This window comes from Lipotes vexillifer, unplaced genomic scaffold (assembly GCF_000442215.2).
Source record: "Lipotes vexillifer unplaced genomic scaffold, Lipotes_vexillifer_v1.1 scaffold763, whole genome shotgun sequence".
Lineage (NCBI taxonomy): Eukaryota > Metazoa > Chordata > Mammalia > Artiodactyla > Lipotidae > Lipotes > Lipotes vexillifer.
The window spans coordinates 3,430,398-3,448,810 of record NW_006770909.1 but is presented as its reverse complement, the minus strand read 5'-3'; the positions used below and the strand labels follow the sequence as shown (position 1 = coordinate 3,448,810).

At 35.3% G+C, this 18,413-nt stretch overlaps 1 protein-coding gene across 2 annotated transcripts in view; it reads left to right on the top strand.

Moving 5' to 3' along the window:
• The window catches only part of PDCD10 (programmed cell death 10), a 39,582-nt gene that overhangs the window by 17,017 nt on the left and 4,152 nt on the right, over positions 1-18,413 (top strand). For both annotated transcript variants that reach the window (XM_007446425.1, XM_007446426.1), the window contains exons 3-5: positions 6,609-6,662; positions 11,627-11,744; positions 12,920-13,046. In XM_007446425.1, the coding sequence (XP_007446487.1) occupies positions 6,609-6,662; positions 11,627-11,744; positions 12,920-13,046 (299 nt within the window). The remainder of the gene's footprint in view (positions 1-6,608; positions 6,663-11,626; positions 11,745-12,919; positions 13,047-18,413) is intronic.

Genomic DNA, 18,413 nt, shown 5'->3' with positions numbered 1-18,413 from the left:
GTAAGTGGTCCAGGAGTAGTAGTATTATGAGTCAGTATCATCAGAAACTCAGGTTCCTATCTTGTGTTTCATCATCCTAGTGCTTGCCTTCCATTATCAAGGTCACTTCAGTATGTAGGATGGCCGCTGCTATTTTGTCTTAAGTTGTTGTCTAGAAGGGGTAAAAAGTGGAGCAGGGGGTGGGGAGTTATTTCCAGCTGATTCAGCTTCCTTAAAGTAACCTTTTTGAAAGTCCTACATAAGACTTCCATTTACATCTCATTGGCAAGAGTTTAGATTTATGACCACACCTAGCTGGGTGGTTAGGAAATTGAGAAGTTTACTAAAGAGGAAGCAAGGAGGAGGCATCTTTTGAAAACCTGTCCCTATTATCCTGCTACCGTGGTAGCATTGGAGGCACTCTTTTAGGGCTGGTTATATCCATCTCTGGCAGCTGTAGCCAACGCTCCAGTAATTCTGCCATTTTGTTCTAACACTTTACCCAGTCATTGCAAGACTACAGTTATTGTTGGAAGCAAGTGCTTCAGTGCTGTTCAGTGAATATAATGCCAACTGTTAATTTGTCAAGTACTCAGCAAGGGTCTGGAGATATGGAGAAGAAAAAGTCGGCATACTTCTTCCCAAGAGTTGGAGGGAACACAGATGTTTAAGCAAATACATTATTAACTATTTAATTATTCTTGTACCAGGTATGAGGTAAGGAGAGGGTCACTGAAGGGTAGGTGAGTAACCTATCTTGACATTTAGTGTTTGAACTTCTCATGTTCTTCAAGAACCATCATGACAGTTCCACCCAGAGGGGCTCCCTCTTTTCATGTCTATATAGCTAACTCTGTAGGCTATTGGATCAAGTTGTTTGGGGGCATTTTCTATATTTATCTGGTATTTTGAGTCTTTATTTGAAGGGAGGGCAATTTACATTGCAGAACTTCAATTTGATCCTCTGGTTAATAAGGGAGAAATGAGAAAAGCTTTTATCCTAACAATTTGAGTGACCTTTTCCTACATATGGTAAAATGATTTTATTTGAATCTTGACTTTGGAAAACTGTTATAAAAGATGTGGGATTCTGGTAAAATGAATTGTTGGTATTAATACTGGTATACCTCTTATCATTGATTCATGTGTACAAAAAATTAATTTGAAAGAAAAAGAAATGGCTATGAAGGGACTAGTAAATCTGTTCCAGAAATCTGAGATCTGAAAACATACATGGGTTAATGGGCCCAGAATTAGAACATGTTGCCAAATGATTTATAGTTGCTTCAAGAACTAATTGTTAGAAGTGAAATTTGAAAATGAAATGTCTGGATGAGGCTGACTGAGAGATACTATGTTAAATTGTCAGGATCTAATTCTCACATTGAATTTACTGATCTAACGTCATGGTATCAAGCTTTTTTTTTTTTTTAAATACTAGCATTGTTCTCTGAAATTCTAGTGTATTAATGTACCATCTTAAATAAGATACCTAATCAGTTAAACAATATTTAACTATAGTTCAAACATGGATTTTTCTATAAATAGTCATGGGGAAATTAGAGTTTAGTTTAGCTCTGTTTTTCTCTGCTTTGCAGATTTAAAGATAAAATGGATGTCAAATTAATTTTACAGAAAATAGCACCACAGTAGGGGTAAAGTTTACTCTGAAGCTAAATTGATTCACTCAGTTTTATCCACAGTGTATTGTGAGAGTTAAAAATCTTGCATTCTCACCTTAATATTACATTCGTAATAGTAACAATCGTAGCCCAGAAGTCATTTTGCAGAACAGATTTTTAGGTAGTAGGACATCCTTACACCTGGGGAAATTTTAGTACTGTTACTGCAGCTCATAGGGGAAAGTTATTTATGGCATTCTGGGACCTAGATGCTTGCTAAACTTAATGAAGCTATGCCAGCACAGCTGAGGAGTAAGCTTCTCGTTTAATCAGCTGCTGCAGAGTTCAGAGTCCAAATATATGGCATGTGTTGTAAATGTACTGTGAAATAGGTGTCCTGGTTGCATGATGGAATAATGAGTTTATAGAAACCTCATGCCAAGTCTTAGATCAGGTTTTTATGTACTGTATTATCTTTTGTTGATTCTTTGTATATGGAGGAGGAAAGATATATGGTTCAGTTCTTCATTCCAGGAAAAGACATATCATGTATCTTCTTTTCCTATGACTTTAAAGGGACGTTCTAAGGTGAAATATAATTATAAATATAATTTTTCCTATTGAAAAAAATCAAACCTCAAATTTTGAGCATAGTAAATACACACTTCTCCACAATGAAGGCATGGGTTTCACCTGCAATCCCACCATCGAGAAGCCATCATAGTTAATATTTTGCATTGCATTTGATTTACTCCTCTGCCACTTACTATGCTATATAATCTTGTCTTAGTTTACTAATCTGCAAAATGAGGATAAACAATATTTTACTTAATACTCACAACTCTGGGAAATAAAATGAGTTGATGTTTTGTAGTGCCTGGAATAATACCAGGCATGTACTATTAGTAGTATTAGCTATTATTATTAAGGAGTCTTCCACATAATTTTCTGCCAAAATTGCCATCATACCCTAGAGTTTTGCACATTTGTAGGCAGTGTTTTAGTGGAATATTTTTATACTAGTTAGATGGCTCTGGTTACCTTTTTCCAGACAACTTGGCAACGCCAGGAACTTTTAGAACCAGTTACTGGACTTAATATCAATCTGTACAAAACAGATGATTGCATTTTGCCTTCTCTGTGGACTCATAAAATTTAACGGGTGGCCTTTTGATTCCATCTACTTCTGTTTTTCTTCTGGCTTTTTTTTTTTTTTTTTTTCCTTTTTTTTGACCTAACTCACCTCATTATCATTTGAATCACAAGAGGTGTTATGTGGAGTTTTTATTCTTTTTATTCTTGGCTCAGTTTAACTCTTTTTAAAGAACATGATCAATAATCTTCGTGGGGGTGCGGGGGGAGGGTGGGAAGAAGGGTAAGGGATATCAGCATGTGGAAAATATACCTAATTTTGAGGAAGAAAGATTTATAGACAATTTGGAACCAACTAATTAATTATTTTGACCTAAAAAACAAAACAAAACAAAAAACTTCTGAAAGATTTTATGCAAGACTGTTTAAAACTTGAGAAACCAAAGGGTTAAGTGGATATATGTTTTATAATTACGGGTTTAAGAAACCAGCTTGATACTAGAAAATAAAGTGTAGGAATGAACTGATATTTCTGGAGGGAGCAATATAATAAATGAGCTCTTTGTGGAATCAAAATTAGTTACAAGCTTTTAAAATATTATAAATGACCCAGAAAGTTAAATTTGACAAGTTTGCAATTAGTTAATAGTTAAGTGCTCTCAAAATCTATGAAGAGTCAGTTGCAGGAGGAGTTCACACAACTGAGAGTAGGCAGAATGTGAGGTTGGGGTGAGACCTTAATGTTGGGCTCACCCAGCCTGTCATTTCCCTCCAGTTGCACTTCCCTCTCTTTAGGTGAGGGGAAATGTTACGTGCCCTTTTCTCTCACCCTGATTCTCTCTCTTTTTTTTTTTAAACTCTTTTTACTTGTGATGTAGAAGTTCTACATGGCAGAGACCCAGGAGTGCCTCTCCATGTCCCAGTATCCATTATCATATGCCCCCTCCTTCTTTGGACTTAAAACATGGTGTATGCACTATCAGGTACCACTGAAAAATGATTGCATTGGCTCTTTAAACATACCCTAGTCAAAGACCATTATCCCAAAAGTTGGAAAAATACTGGACCCATTAGTAAAAGTATTGGAAACAAAGTGGATATTATTTGTCTGTTCCAAACTGACATAATATCATTACGCCCCCTTGTGTTACCCTGAAGAAACACTAAGAAAGATGATTTTAAGGGACCACATTCTTCAAGGACCAGTTCAGATCTCATCTTCGTACTTTCCTTTGTACTTTAGCTGACAGTGATCCCATCAGTTTCCATGTAGCTACCTACTTAAATTAATCTTCTGGGGTTCCAGGACTATAGTCTGTTTCTTTGTATCTCTCACACTAACTTCTCTCACATGGTAGAAACTCAGGACTTTGTTCGTTCTTAAGTAGCTGAAGAGATTCAGTAATAGGTTAGACTCCAGTCCAGAAAGGGTGAGTACGGGGAGGCAGGATAGCATGAGTGGCTTGTGTATGGGTTTTGGAACCAGACAGATCTGGTGTGAATCCTGTCTCTGTACTTATTAGCTGTTTTATGTTGGGTAAATTTATGCAAACTGAGTTTCTTCCTCTGTAAAATGGAGATGCTGATAGCTAGTTACAGATTTATTATGAGGATTAAGAGATACTCTCTATAAAAATACTCTATATAATAGTCCATAATATGTGCTTAGTAAATGGTAGCTGTTATTAGTATATTACCAGAACCTGTTACTGTCATGAAAGGTACAGGTAAGATGAACATGATTTTATTATGAAATCATCTATCACATGTAAGAGGCCTAAAATAGAAGCACTTTTTGATAGGGCATGTATAAACATATCTTGCTACCTGAGTATTACAGGCTGAAATTATAAGTAGATTCAAGAACAATTTAGATAAATTTATGGATGAAAGATTAAGTTTCATTCAGAATATTTTTTTAATGTATGTATGTGCCTCTGTGCCTGGTACTTCCTGGGTAGTGTTGATATCATATGAGTAAAAAAGCCCGGTGGGTTTATTGCAAGATGTTGTGGGTAAATAATGTATCCCCAAATGACTCCTAGCAGAGTTCTGGTCAGGTGCTTCACAGCTCACAGATTTGATTCAGTACGTTAAGTCTGACCTTTCTGTCTTTCCTAAGGTATATATATATATGTAAACTTAATCTAGAAATCTAGAGATGTAGATGTCTGTCTTGACCAATTTTATAGTTCTTCACCGACTTTTGGGGCCTCTTTTACTTCCCTTGACCATTTCACATACCAGTCAGGGCAGTACAGAATGAGTTAATAATGCCAATACTTGAAGGCACACATCTGACTCAGACCTTTGACTTGTCAGAAGAGGTCAGAGGGTGGTGTAACCCGAACAAGGAAATGGGTTCCTATCTGGGAGGAAACACTCATCCTGCTGTCTGCCCCTGCCTCCCTTGCACAACATGAACTTGAGATCAGAAGAGCTGTATTGTTATTTTACTATTCATTGGGATTTATTGTGATTAAATGAATTTGGTCGAAGAAGAAAATTTTAATTTTGGGAAATACACCTTCGTTAATTAATATACCTACCTTATGTAGTTGCTTATTTGCTGTTTTTGCCTACCTGGGTCCCCTTGTGTCTTTCCTTTGACCCACAAGGGCAATGTTAGATTTTACAAGATTTGTAGGAGCCAAGTTAAATACTAAATTAAATGGCCCATTGTTTATTTTTGGAGATAGATTATTTGGCAGATTTTGTTGTTTTTGCCTTTTGCTTAAGGTGATAACTCGTAAGGAGATAAGGTTCTTAGCATTTCTGTCTTGTTTAGAAAATAAATTGATTTAAACTGTTGGAGATTCATTAGGGGGGTGTGTGTGTATGTCATTTATAAAGGGAAACATTTTCATTGCCTTAAGGAATTGAAAGGAATATTTATTGTATGATGTGATATATAATCATGAGATTTTTGTAGAAATATTCTACTTGCATAAAAATCTACAAAGGTTACATTGTTTTTGAACATTTAATATTGTCCCGAATAAAAAATATTTATGTTGAGTTTGATTGAGTTAACTGGCCTAATTCTTAGGGCCTAAGGAAATCTGATTTTAACTGAAGCTAGTTATTTTAAGCCTGGCAGTTAACTCTTCAAAAAATGGAGTTTTTTAATGAAATTGCATGCCTTCAGCTCACTGAAAAGCAACTTATATAGTGTCTGATAAGGACATTTATCTTTCAGAATTGTAAACCTTACACATTCGATATAAGAATTAAAAGCATTTGAACTTTTGACTCATGATTTTAGGTAACCATTTTTTAATCCTGGTTAAAAAAAAAATAGAGGACAGATAAAAGCATCTCTGAAATCCAGATGATCCACAGTCTTCAATTTAACTGTCAAACCTTTTATCAGTGCTATTTGCTAATTAATAAAAAAGATTAATCTCAGTTTAATGCCTGACTGAGGGGATTGAAAAGCAATTTTAAAAGAGTAAGGTAGTAAATACAAAGAATCTTAAGTAATAGATATTTTCTTTGTTTTGGTCATTTTTATAGTCAGTACACACATAATTTGCCGTGTATTTGCAACAGAGCACTGAGAGTTAATCTTGAACCCTCCCTGTTTTCAGAAATTTAAGTGAATATGTTTATTCTTTCTATAGGGACTTAATGTTATTTTGTATTCTGTGCTTATCTTAAAATCTATCTTTAAGGTACAGTATTTTTTTAAAAGGAATAAATTAAGAGACTGATATACATGCCTTAATTTTTCATGATTTTAATGAAAATTTTAGATTGCCTGCCTGTTTGAAGAATTATGGTGATTTAGAATCATTAGCAAGTATTTTTGTTAATCGATGAACATATCAATGTGATTACTACAGAATGAAATATTAAAAATGTGCTTTTTCCAAGAAAATCGATGTTAATAATGATTTAAATTTTTTATTGCAGCTAGAACGAGTAAATCTGTCTGCAGCTCAGACACTGAGAGCGGCTTTCATTAAGGTGAGATGCAGATAATTTATTATGATGATTAAAAAGTATGTTATATATAAATCTAAATACCATGTGATAATTGCCAGTTTATTTCTTTATTATTTTAGTGAAAACCTGTTTTGTTTGGTTTTTTAGTGAAAATCTTTTCAGTCATCTTGTGCTTGTTTTAGTGTACTCTTTAAAGCTTAAAACACTTCTAAAGAGTGAGCTGGAACAGGCGCTGTTTCCTTAGCATTCAGCTTTTGTCACTTCGTGCTTTTGAAACTGACTTCTTCAGAGTGTTCTCTGCTTAGCTTTAGAGTATATTTTTAAATTCTGTTTTATTTGACTGATTAAAACTTTTATAAAGTTATAACTCAAAGATTTTCTTCATATTGTTTACCTATAGAACATAAGTATAAAACAGTATTTTTGAGTGGGGAAATAAGACCTATGTGTATGTCAGATTAAGGATATTTTGAGAATATACAGCTGAGTCACTCGAATGAATTTTTTCATTGTCTCTAGACCTGAGATGTTCAATTGATAATCACTAGCTATGTGTTGCTGTTGAGCACTTAAAATACAGCGAGTTCAAATTGAGTTGTACTCCAGGTATAAAATGCACACCAGATTTTGAAGGTGAATACCAAAAAAAAGAATGTATACAACTCAGTAATAAGTGTATTATGTTGATTACATGTTGAAATGGTAATATTTTGGATGTACTCTTTTTTTTTTTTTTTTTGCGGTATGTGGGCCTCTCACTGTTGTGGCCTCTCCTGTTGCGGAGCACAGGCTCCGGATGCGCAGGCTCAATGGCCATGGCTCACGGGCCTAGCCGCTCCGCGGCATGTGGGATCTTCCTGGACCGGGGCACGAACCCGAGTCCCCTGCATCGGCAGGCGGACTCTCAACCACTGCGCCACCAGGGAAGCCCCAATGTACTCTTAAAATAACTTCACATGTTTTTTCTTTTTAATGTGGCTACTAGAAAATTTAAAATTACATAGGCTCCTCATTGTTTCTTGCATTATATTTATTGGACAACCCTACCCTACATATTGGGTACAGTCTTTCATATAAAACTTAATCCATCCCATCCTAAATACATATCAAGATACCCAAAGTCTTAATTTTTATTTACTTTTTGTGTGTTTGCTCCCATCAATAGCTAAAATAAGTTATATTTCAAGGAAGGTATTTTAATGTTTAAATCTAGAAAAAGTTTACAGTTGAGTCTCATTGGAGTTGAAACTATAAATCCATCCAGCTTGATTTCTTTTTATGGCAAAGATTAGTTTATTGATACCACTCTTAACTGATAGCACAAATAATGTCATTAGACATCTGCGTATTTCACTGGAAGAAATTACATTGTGTGTGTTGCGTTAGAGCTATTTTGATTTGTTTAATACTCTAAAATGCAGTGCCTGTGTACACATACATACTAATTTCATTAAAATATATCCTGCCAAATCATTGGGTTAATGAAGAGAATCAGTGAAGCAGCACCATCCTTAGTGTTTTTTTTCTTCTTTCCATTAAGTATCAGTGTGGTTTGGAAGGGTATATTTGGTCATTAGGGAGGCAGGATGGGGACTGTTTTAAGCATCTTTGTGGCCGAAGGAAAAGTGATCTGTTGCACACTGTAGTGTCAATAAGGCAAAAGTCAGTTTTTTAGCTTTTCTGATATCAGGAACAGAGAGAAATTTCTCCTGTGTGTCCTCATAAAGAAGACCCTCTCTGAAGTAGTATATGGTATATACTCAATGACATTCATAAAAGAGATAAAATAATGAATTTCATTAAGCTCTTTCTTATAATATCCTTATACATAAGCTGATGTTTTAACTCTAAAGTACAGTTAAAAAGCAAACTGTGTTTAAAGTATGTGATTATTACAGATCTGGCTTAATACATGGGTAATTTTATCCACGGCACTGATTCTTAATTGGGGATAGTGGAAGTTATTTGGAGGAAAATATATTAGTTTTGCATTGATTTATTCTTAATTACTATATTTAATTTGTTAGAATTTCAAATGACTTTAAAGGAGGACATGCATTAAAAAGTTTAAGATTTTTGTAATTTTTACACTATAACTTATTTGAAAAAGATTTTAAAAACCTTGTTTCATGTTTCTTGCCCAGCCATATATCCATATTTATATCTATATATATATATTCATGTTTCCAGTTCTTGGTCCACAACAGTGATACTTATCAAGCTTTAATATCTAGTTTTGTTATCTGGAGAAAAAGGATTAAAATAATTTTTCCAAAGATAAAACAATACTAGTTAATATTGTCTTTTATGATATCTATCCTGCTGTTGATTCCTCTTCCCTCTGGGAGGTTCTGATAGTGCTGAGAATTATTGCTCCACAAAAGTGGATGTTAACTGCCTTTGGGATAGTTGTCTCTCACTCTTGGATTTTTCAGAAAAGTTGGACAGCAGAGTTTAAGGTTGTATTCAGAGGGATATCTTGAAGGTAGAGATAGAGTCTCTGATTTAAGGGTAGATATATTTGTTTTGTCAACTAGAGTCACTGATTAAATTTAAGGCTTTTAAGATTAAAAAAAATAGCTAAGATGCTAGAGTATGTGCCGAGGCACTCCAGGACCATGCAGCAAACTCAGAGTGGTGTCGTGGGATATTTTAAAAATTTGAAGGAACACAGTGATACTCAACATTAGGTTGACACTGTGTGAATGACTCTTGAAATAGTTTGCAGTTTCAGCATATTTGATTGGGCTACGTTCCTTTCAATGATGTCGTATCTTTGTGAAACTGGACTTTTGGCCACTGCTATTGATAGAATGCAAGTATCACAAGAAAATCAATGTACAACAGGAAATGAGGATGGAAGGGTCTAATTCCAACATTTGAGAAATTGTGCAGTGCCCAACAGGTGCACACATCTCGTTAGGGATTGTGGTTATTTAATAATAAAATAAAATATTTTTCTTTCAATTCATGTAATTTTAAAGGTTACTAAGTTGTTAGCATGTACGTATTCATTAATTTGTTTGTACTTAATACGCAGCACTGTTAGGTATTTCTTTTGGTACTAAGAACACTGTGAACAAGAAAGTTAGGGACCTCTGTAAGAACTCTGTAATGCTCCAGCTTTGGCATTTGGGGACTGCAAACGAACTTGGTATTGAAAACTTTGTTCTCAGGCTTTCAGCATTTAATTCTTTCAGTAGCTTATTATAACTTAATCAGAGAGGCATTATTTTTCTGTTGGCATTCTCTGGAAGCACATAGAGAATGCTCCCCTGCTTTCCAAGATAATTCATTATGTAGGTAGATTTAATGCTACTTAGAGAAGATAAACCACTGTTATCAAATAGTGGCTTATTTAATTAGTATACATACTATATGTTATTTTGTGGCAGTTTACCAGATTAATGATGTTGATACTGTCTTAAGCCGTATTTGTACAGCTTTGCTTTTAATGGCAAATCTTATTTATTAAAGTAGATTCTTCCTTAAATATATTCATGAGAGGAAAAATCAAAACAGGTTATAAAAGAAATGGAATTCAGTAGGACATATTTTATTATTATTAATCAACTATCAAAATGATTTTCTTGTATAGCATTTGACAGCAGTTAAAATGGTCCCAGGATTGAGATAAATGTGTATATTTTTTCTCCTTTCATTCCATAACCTTTCAGTTTTTGGTACTTGAAATTAATGAGAAGCAAGGTGTTATAATGTGAAGAGCAATAGGAACCAAATAAAGCTGAATCTGCAGTGATACCAGAATGGAATTGAGGAGGCAGAGGTTAAACATAATTGGCACATCAGGAAGCAAATAGATTGCTGTCTGATAGATCATAAGTTGTGTTTCTGTTTGCTATTTAATATCAGGGCAAAAAAGATAGGAAATCGTCAGCATAATGATTAAAATTGGCAGGCATCCTAAAAGAAACAGAATGTGATTATAAAATTTTTTTAAATAAAATGGGACGGAATTACAAGGGAAAACCAAAATCTCGAAAATTAACTTCGGTAAACTCAGAACTCTTTACGCTCAATCTTGAAATGACTAGATTTTAGTACCGTAGAGAGTGTAAGTAACATCGAATCAATGCAAACTCATTAGTGAAACAAGCTCAGGAGGTAGTAAAAGGATTAATGATGTTCTGAAAGCTACTGAAGGAAATACTCTTGCTGCAAAAATAGGAAATGAAAATCGTTGTGTGGGGATGTAGTTAAGGGATCACATAGCTTCAATAAAACCTCCAAAAGGGGCTTCCCTGGTGGCACAGTGGTTGAGAGTCCACCTGCCGATGCAGGGGACGTGGGTTCGTGCCCCGGTCCAGGAAGTTCCGGGAGGATCCCACATGACGCAGAGCGGCTAGGCCCGTGAACCATGGCCGCTGAGCCTGCGCGTCTGGAGCCTGTGCTCCGCAACGGGAGAGGCCACAACAGTGAGAGGCCCGCGTACCACAAACAAAACAAAACAAAACAAAACCTCCAAAAGACGGGTTATTTTTTTGTTTTGGTTTGTTTTTCCTGATATTCTGTTAATTTAAATGTAAAGAATCTGCAAAAAAAAAATTTGTGAGATGAGTTACTGCTTGATCCTCAAGTCGAAATAGCTAAAAAAGCTAACAATCTTCAGTGTCTTTAATCTATTGAAAAAAGTAATTGAAGAACTACCAGTGTATATATAATCTTTATTTCTATGTTTGTTATTAGTTTAATTGCAAGAGAGTGTAAATGAGAAGTAGGAAATGTTAAATACTTTATGTTGAAATGGAAAATGGGACCATGTCTGTAATAAGAAGTTACGGATGCACAAGGTGTACCCAAACATAAGTGAGTGCCATCACGACACCTGCTTTGCAAAGATTTCTGCTCTTATTTATAAGTTGATCAGTTTAAGGAGGTCCCAACAGGTTCTAAACAATTAGGTTTTAGGTTTGAAATGCTGATTTAGTTTCTATATTTCAAAACTAGCTTTCTCTTTCTTATAGGCTGAAAAAGAAAATCCAGGACTCACACAAGACATCATTATGAAAATTTTAGAGAAAAAAAGTGTAGAAGTCAACTTCACAGAGTCTCTTCTTCGAATGGCAGCTGATGATGTAGAAGGTAATCAGAAAGAGTCTTGTTTAGTTCCTTACAGTTGTTGAAAAGCTTTTCCTCCAGATCTTTCTTATTTAATAAAAGGGACTTCCTCCCCTTCTCCTCCCTTCCCTCTTATTGTTATTGCTACTGTTTTGAAAGTGGGAAAAAATAAACCCATATAAAATAGAAATGTAGTTCTTATTTTTATTTTATATTTGTCAGATTTAATTACTTGAAGTAAAGCATTTGTTTATGCTGCATGCTTTAATTTTTTTCCCCTACTAATTAATATGTTTGATGAGTTCTAGTTTCACCAAGAGACAAGCTGTTTGGAATGGTTATTTTATTTTGTGTTGACTTTATGCAAATACCAGTTTGAAAGTAATGAGTTTCTTCTTTTTAAACTTTAGTATTGCGTTTTTTTTTTCAAACACAGATTCGAGAGAACAATGTAATAATCATCCTTTTGGCATCTTTTCACATTTTTGCTTTTTTAAATAATTAGAAATGGGTTTCAGTTAAATTTAGTTTAACTGAATTAAATTCAGTTCCCACTAATTTAGAAAAACATAGAGGTATAATTTCCCATGTTTATTAAGGGAGAACAAAAGTAGATGTAGATGTTTTTAACTGATTCCATAAATTATGAGAAAGTCCTCATCATTATTCTAGATTTGAGCATCTGTAGCCTGTTAGGCTGAGTTATATTGAAGAGTTGGTAGAGTTGTAATGTTTCCAAGTCTATAATGAATCTGGTAGTACATTCAGTATAGAGGTTTTTATTAAACTCATATTCCCCATTGCCATTGTATTTGTTACAGATGTTGCTTACTTTAAGGTTTCCTTGTGAAATGTAGCTTGAGAGGCCTGAAAAACTTGATTAGGCCTCCGTTTTAATTTTATTTATTTATTTATTTATTTATCTTTTTTAATTTTTAAGGTTTCATGGGTTTCCATTTACCCCAAATTGAAAATGTTCAGTCTTTCATTTTCTGATATTTTATTTGGAGGGAGCCCTAATATAATTACAGAACTAAGTTGAACTGTAATGACTTCTGGTTTGCAACCATGTCTTCCCTAATTATCTGGCCTTTATCTCCCCCCTCCCCCCCCCACCTCCTTGACCAACACATTGGAAATTCTTAGACTTGAATTTGACAGCAAGTTGCATGATTTTTTTTTATTATGTATTTTATCAGAGTATATGATTGAACGACCGGAGCCAGAATTCCAGGACCTAAACGAAAAGGCACGAGCACTTAAACAAATTCTCAGTAAGATCCCAGATGAGATCAATGACAGAGTGAGGTTTCTGCAGACAATCAAGTAAGCAACTTTTTGTCTGGTTCTTATTTTTTTTAAGTACTTCAAAGGAACCACTCATTCTGTATGTTTTACTTTGGTATGATATTAGTATTAAATTGAAACTAAAAATTTGAAAATTTTTAATTGCTGCATTTTTATTATTAACTTCTAAACTGTGCCTTTGGCTTCTGAGTACAGTTAACATTTTTTTAGAATGTTTAAAAGCAGTGAAATGTGCATAAAACTGGAATGCAGTTTGAACTTCGTGAGAAATGGAAAAATGTAAATGTCAGATTAAAGTGAAGAGAGGAGTTGGATGAATTAGAGATTAATAACGAAGGATACCAATATTGTTTTTATTTCAGAAGTGGTACAAGTCATTAGCATAATAATGTATGTACCCTTAGTGATAAATAGCACTTTCTAATGTTGACCAGATGGTGAACCTCCAAAAATCCTTGCCTTTGGGATGTAGGTTAAAAACGACTGAGAGGAGCTTCCCTGGTGGCGCAGTGGTTGAGAGTCCGCCTGCCGATGCAGGGGACACGGGTTCATGCCCCGGTTCGGGAGGATCCCACATGCCGCGGAGTGGCTGGGCCCGTGAGCCATGGCCGCTGAGCCTGCGCGTCCGGAGCCTGTGCTCCACAACGGGAGAGGCCACAACAGTGAGAGGCCCGCGTACCGCAAAAAAAAAAAAAAAAAAAAAAAAGACTGAGAACTGTGTGAGGCCAGGAGGCTGGTTGATGGGCAGCAGCAAAAAGGGTCATTCTCGAGCAGGGGCACGAGTGCCTCAACCCAGGAGCACTCTCCTCGGGGGTGAGAGGGCGGAGGAATGAGGGGGAAGCTCCAAGCATAATTTCTAGATAAGTATTTTCAAACTAAAGAGTCAGATAATTTTCTTCAGCCTCAATGGGTGGAAAACAGAGAAAGCCGGGAATAACTGTAGTGGCACTATCAATGCAACCTTTTGGTGAAACCACAAGTAGAAATTGCTAGAAAGGAAGAACTTAGCACAGATCTTTTTCTGGAAGAAGCTGCATCATACATTGTATCTTTAAAGAACTGAAAGAGGCTGCCTTGGAATAAATATTAGCATACTTCTCAGGGGAAGAGTATTCCTTGTAATTCACATTGCAAAATTCTATTTTAGCTATTTGGCCACCTATTTTGAGTGGGTTAGAGGGAGGAGTATGACCCATTTTAGAAAATAACGGTGATAGGTACCAACCCAGCTATCAAGGAGTGACCCTCTTCTTTTTAGTCCTCTAATTGAGGATCAGAAAGTACAAAAGACTTCACTGACTAGCCAAAATCCATGTCACAGGGGATAAACCCTAAGGTAAATATTTTACCTTTATTGGAAAGCCCCAGCTTTCTTTAACAGTTTTTAATACAGCTTTTTATTTTCAGTTTGGTATAAAGTGAACACGTTTGACCCATAAAAGGGTAAATTATCAGTGATCTCAAACACAGCTGTTTAAACACTTAGTTCTAAAATTTTCAAATAATTTAAGGTTTAATTTATTTTGGTGATCATATGCTACATTTCTATAACTTGGTTTGAACCTAAGCAGACTGACTCCAGGGACTTCTCTGCTGCTTCCCAATCATAGATTCATAATGTTGATCTAATCTGGTGATTGAAGAAAAGAACGTTTCTGCTGTTTGGAAGAGGTGTGGTAAAGGACATCCTATCTAGGGTGTCAGTAGGAAGGAGGCAGAACGGTGTTGTTGTAGTTGAAGCTGGGATAGAGATGGTAGGTCCGGAGCCCTCATCTTGCTATCTTGATACTCTCTTTCCATCTTAGGAAGTCCTGGAGACGTCTCTGCTAAACCCAGTGTGGCTCTAAAGAGATACCGTTTGAAAACCAATTTACTAATAGCCACATTTTGATCAAAAGGGACTTGAGGTCAAGAACCTAAGAGTCTTGTCCTTAGTCATTGACAGAGGCTGAATTGGGGTCTTGTCTCTCATTTATGGGGCAATAGTAATATTTCATTTCTGTTTTCTGGAGTGTACTCAGCCAACTGAATTAAGATTATTGGCAATTAAAATTTATTTCGTATCTATTTTAGGAGGGATAATTTGCCATGGAAAGTTTGTTGATAATATGTATTGTTTCTGAGGCTGAAATTCAACCATGTGTGCATTAGCATGGATGGCTAAGGTATAATTATTTGTATCACTGATATATATTGATAACTTTTGATATATATTGTTAGCAGTGTTAATTGTTTGACAAATTAGTGGATAAAATTGCACCAAAATATAAAATGGTTTATCTTTCAAGCACAACATATTGTACAGTTATTATTTTTCTTTAAAATATTTTACTTTCTCATATTTAAGGTGGATATCCTCTTCTTTCAAAATATTTTAACAATATTTTTCAATAAGCATGGATCAAATACCTACTATACCAAGTACTGTACAGAATGTTACAGGAGAAAAGATTCCTGTCAGCTAACAAATATCCATATATTTTTGTATATATCAGCAGACTTAGGTTTGACTCCCCATTCCAGCATTTTGCTTTGTGACCTTGGATAATTTTGCTTAGCTTCTGTGATTCTAGTTTCTGCCTGTGAAGATGAGGGTAATAGTTGTGAGAATTGAAATGATATACATGGTACCTAGCACAGAACCTAGCATACACTCACAGCACCTAAAGCATTGTGAAATAAGATTTTTTTTTCCCTCTCTCTATGAAGTTGATTAGGAAAAATGATCCAGCAAACAAATTATTTTTAAAGTACTTTTGATTAATGAATGTGTTTGACTACATTTGAGCTTATGCAAATATTTTATAAAATTCATTCTTAGGATACATTCCAATTAATGGATGACTAGTGGAAACTGGTGATTTAATAGTCCAGAAAGCTATGCATTTATCTGTTTACTCTTTTTTTTTTTGCGGTATGCGGGCCTCTCACTGTTGTGGCCTTTCCCGTTGGGGAGCACAGGCTCCAGACGCGCGGGCTCAGCGGCCATGGCTCACGGGTCTAGCCGCTCCGTGGCATGTGGGATCTTCCCGGACCAGGTCACGAACCCGTGTCCCCTGCATCGGCAGGCGGACTCTCAACCACTGTGCCACCAGGGAAGACCCTGTTTACTCTTTATAATCTACATTTGCATATTCAGAGGTGAAAATTTACCAGCGTTTGGTTTTGATGCTGGCCTCAAAATAGCTTTTCCAGAGGTGTCCAGTCTAGACCAAACTAAACATACAGTGTAGGAATTTCCTTCCTTTAGAGTGTTTGTATAAACATAATTATACAAATTTGCTTGATACAGTTAGAAGCTCTACTATTCCATGCAATTTTTTTAATAAGACGTATTATATTTCTTCTGATGCCTGCGGTCCTCTCTTTCAGCGTGTATGTTCCCCAGAGTTGCCCCCTTAACCCCTTTAGCAACCTGCAAGTTGCCAAAATTCCTTTCTACTTACACATACTATATGTCCTGTGTCAGAGAATCCATTAACTCCAAACTGCTTATAATTGCATTCTAATTATTTTACCCTCAGGTTTTCCCCAGTTCTTTATTTTGTTTAATCGTCTGAAGTATTTTGTGTGTGTGTGCTGGTATTTTCTCTTATAGGAAACAAACCCTCGGGTAGTTACTAAAATAATTTAGCTTCCCTGGTGCAAACCTTAGTGTCATAAATGAAAATGCTGTTCCATGTACATACAGATGACATAATATTTGACATAAATTGCTGCAGATTGTTTTAGAAAAGGCCAGGCCTAGGGATAAACAGCTTTGGTCTTTATAAAGCTCCGTGGCAAATAGTGGATCAAGGATTAGCTCTAGGTTCTGGGTTTCCAAGCAGTGGTTTCCAAACCTGGTTCATCAGCAGAATCACCTGGGGAGATTTTTTTCCCCTTTTCTTTTAAAGTACATACAGACTCCCAGTATTCATTAAAGTTACACAACAAGGTATGGTTGTGTATAAACAGCTGTCTGATCACTATAATTTTCTTTGTTGTATCCATTTTGAATAAGCTTATTGTGGGTTTGAAGAATCTTCCATATTCAGAGATTTGACATTTTTTATTTGTTGAAACTAATTTTTCTCACATAATGGGATGGTCATATGACACCGTTTTATTAAGCGGTAGGGGGCTTACACCCATCACAGCAATACAGAAGGATTCAACTTTCTCGAAAACATAAAGGAATAGTTAATGTAACTTAAAATTGTTATTACTAGAGGCCAAAAAACAAAAAAGAGTGGACAGATGTAATTATGTAAATTCATTATCCTGTTTTGAATATCTAATGTTTTAATGTTTCAGCCTGACGCCGGTATTTGAAATACAAGAGGTAATAAGGAAATAGTTATTGAAATATTTAATAAAAATATCATTACTACTTCAGAATAGGCTAAAATACTTTTTTATACCAAAATTCTGTATATTTGTAATTTTTAGAATTTCCATATGCTTATTTACTAGAAATAAGCCATGAAACACACACGTACAAAAATCTGGACACAGAGCCTTTTGGTTTTCTTTAAATAGTACAGCTGAAATGTTTTAGGTGTGAAATAACTGAAATCTGAGATTTATGACTAAAAAGTAGGTAATAAAAGGTTATGTTTGGGGTGGTCTCGGTTGGTCTTTTACTAATTCATATCTTCACACTTGCATTGCATTTGAACAGTAAAAGTTTTTGTAGCAATTAACAGCTAAGAATGGATGTGAAAAAGAGAAGGTTTGCCTTAGAGACTGAGAGGCTATTTGAGAATGCAGAATTACAGTAAGTTCAGTTTGCCAAAATATTACTATGAAGTTAGAACATGGAAATTGAAAAGGGCATAGAGAAAAGATAAGAAGACTTTTTAAAAAATGGTACATGGATAGGAAGAATAGTCAAGTCAGATGAGAATTATTGATTTCTTCTCTTTCTTTAGAAAGGGGAGAAAAGTGCTGATACATATATACTCAAAGGATGATTGCTGAAAAGGTTAAGGTAGAAGAATATTCTGATATTGTCTCCCAGAAATTTAAATATATTTTCTAAAGGAAATAGTGTCAGCAAAAGTTTGGAAGAGATTAGATGTGTCTTAAGAGAGGAGAGCTACATCTGAGGAGGAAATATTTTAAACATCAGAACTATGTTTGAAACTATGTTTCAAAACTACACCAGGTCTGTAATTTGGTGTTTTAAGTACAGAAATGAGTTACGTGTAATAGCAAAATTTCATATAATTGTTCATGAAATAGCAAAAGTGGATGATATGGTTGCTTGAATTCACCTACATGAGCCAGATAAAGGAAGAATTGTAACCGGAAAAGGTGAGAGGCAGAGGTATTTTCTTATAAATTTGAGTGCGTAATGCTGAATGAAATATTACTGATTTGGGAAAGCTGATGTTAGTTGTG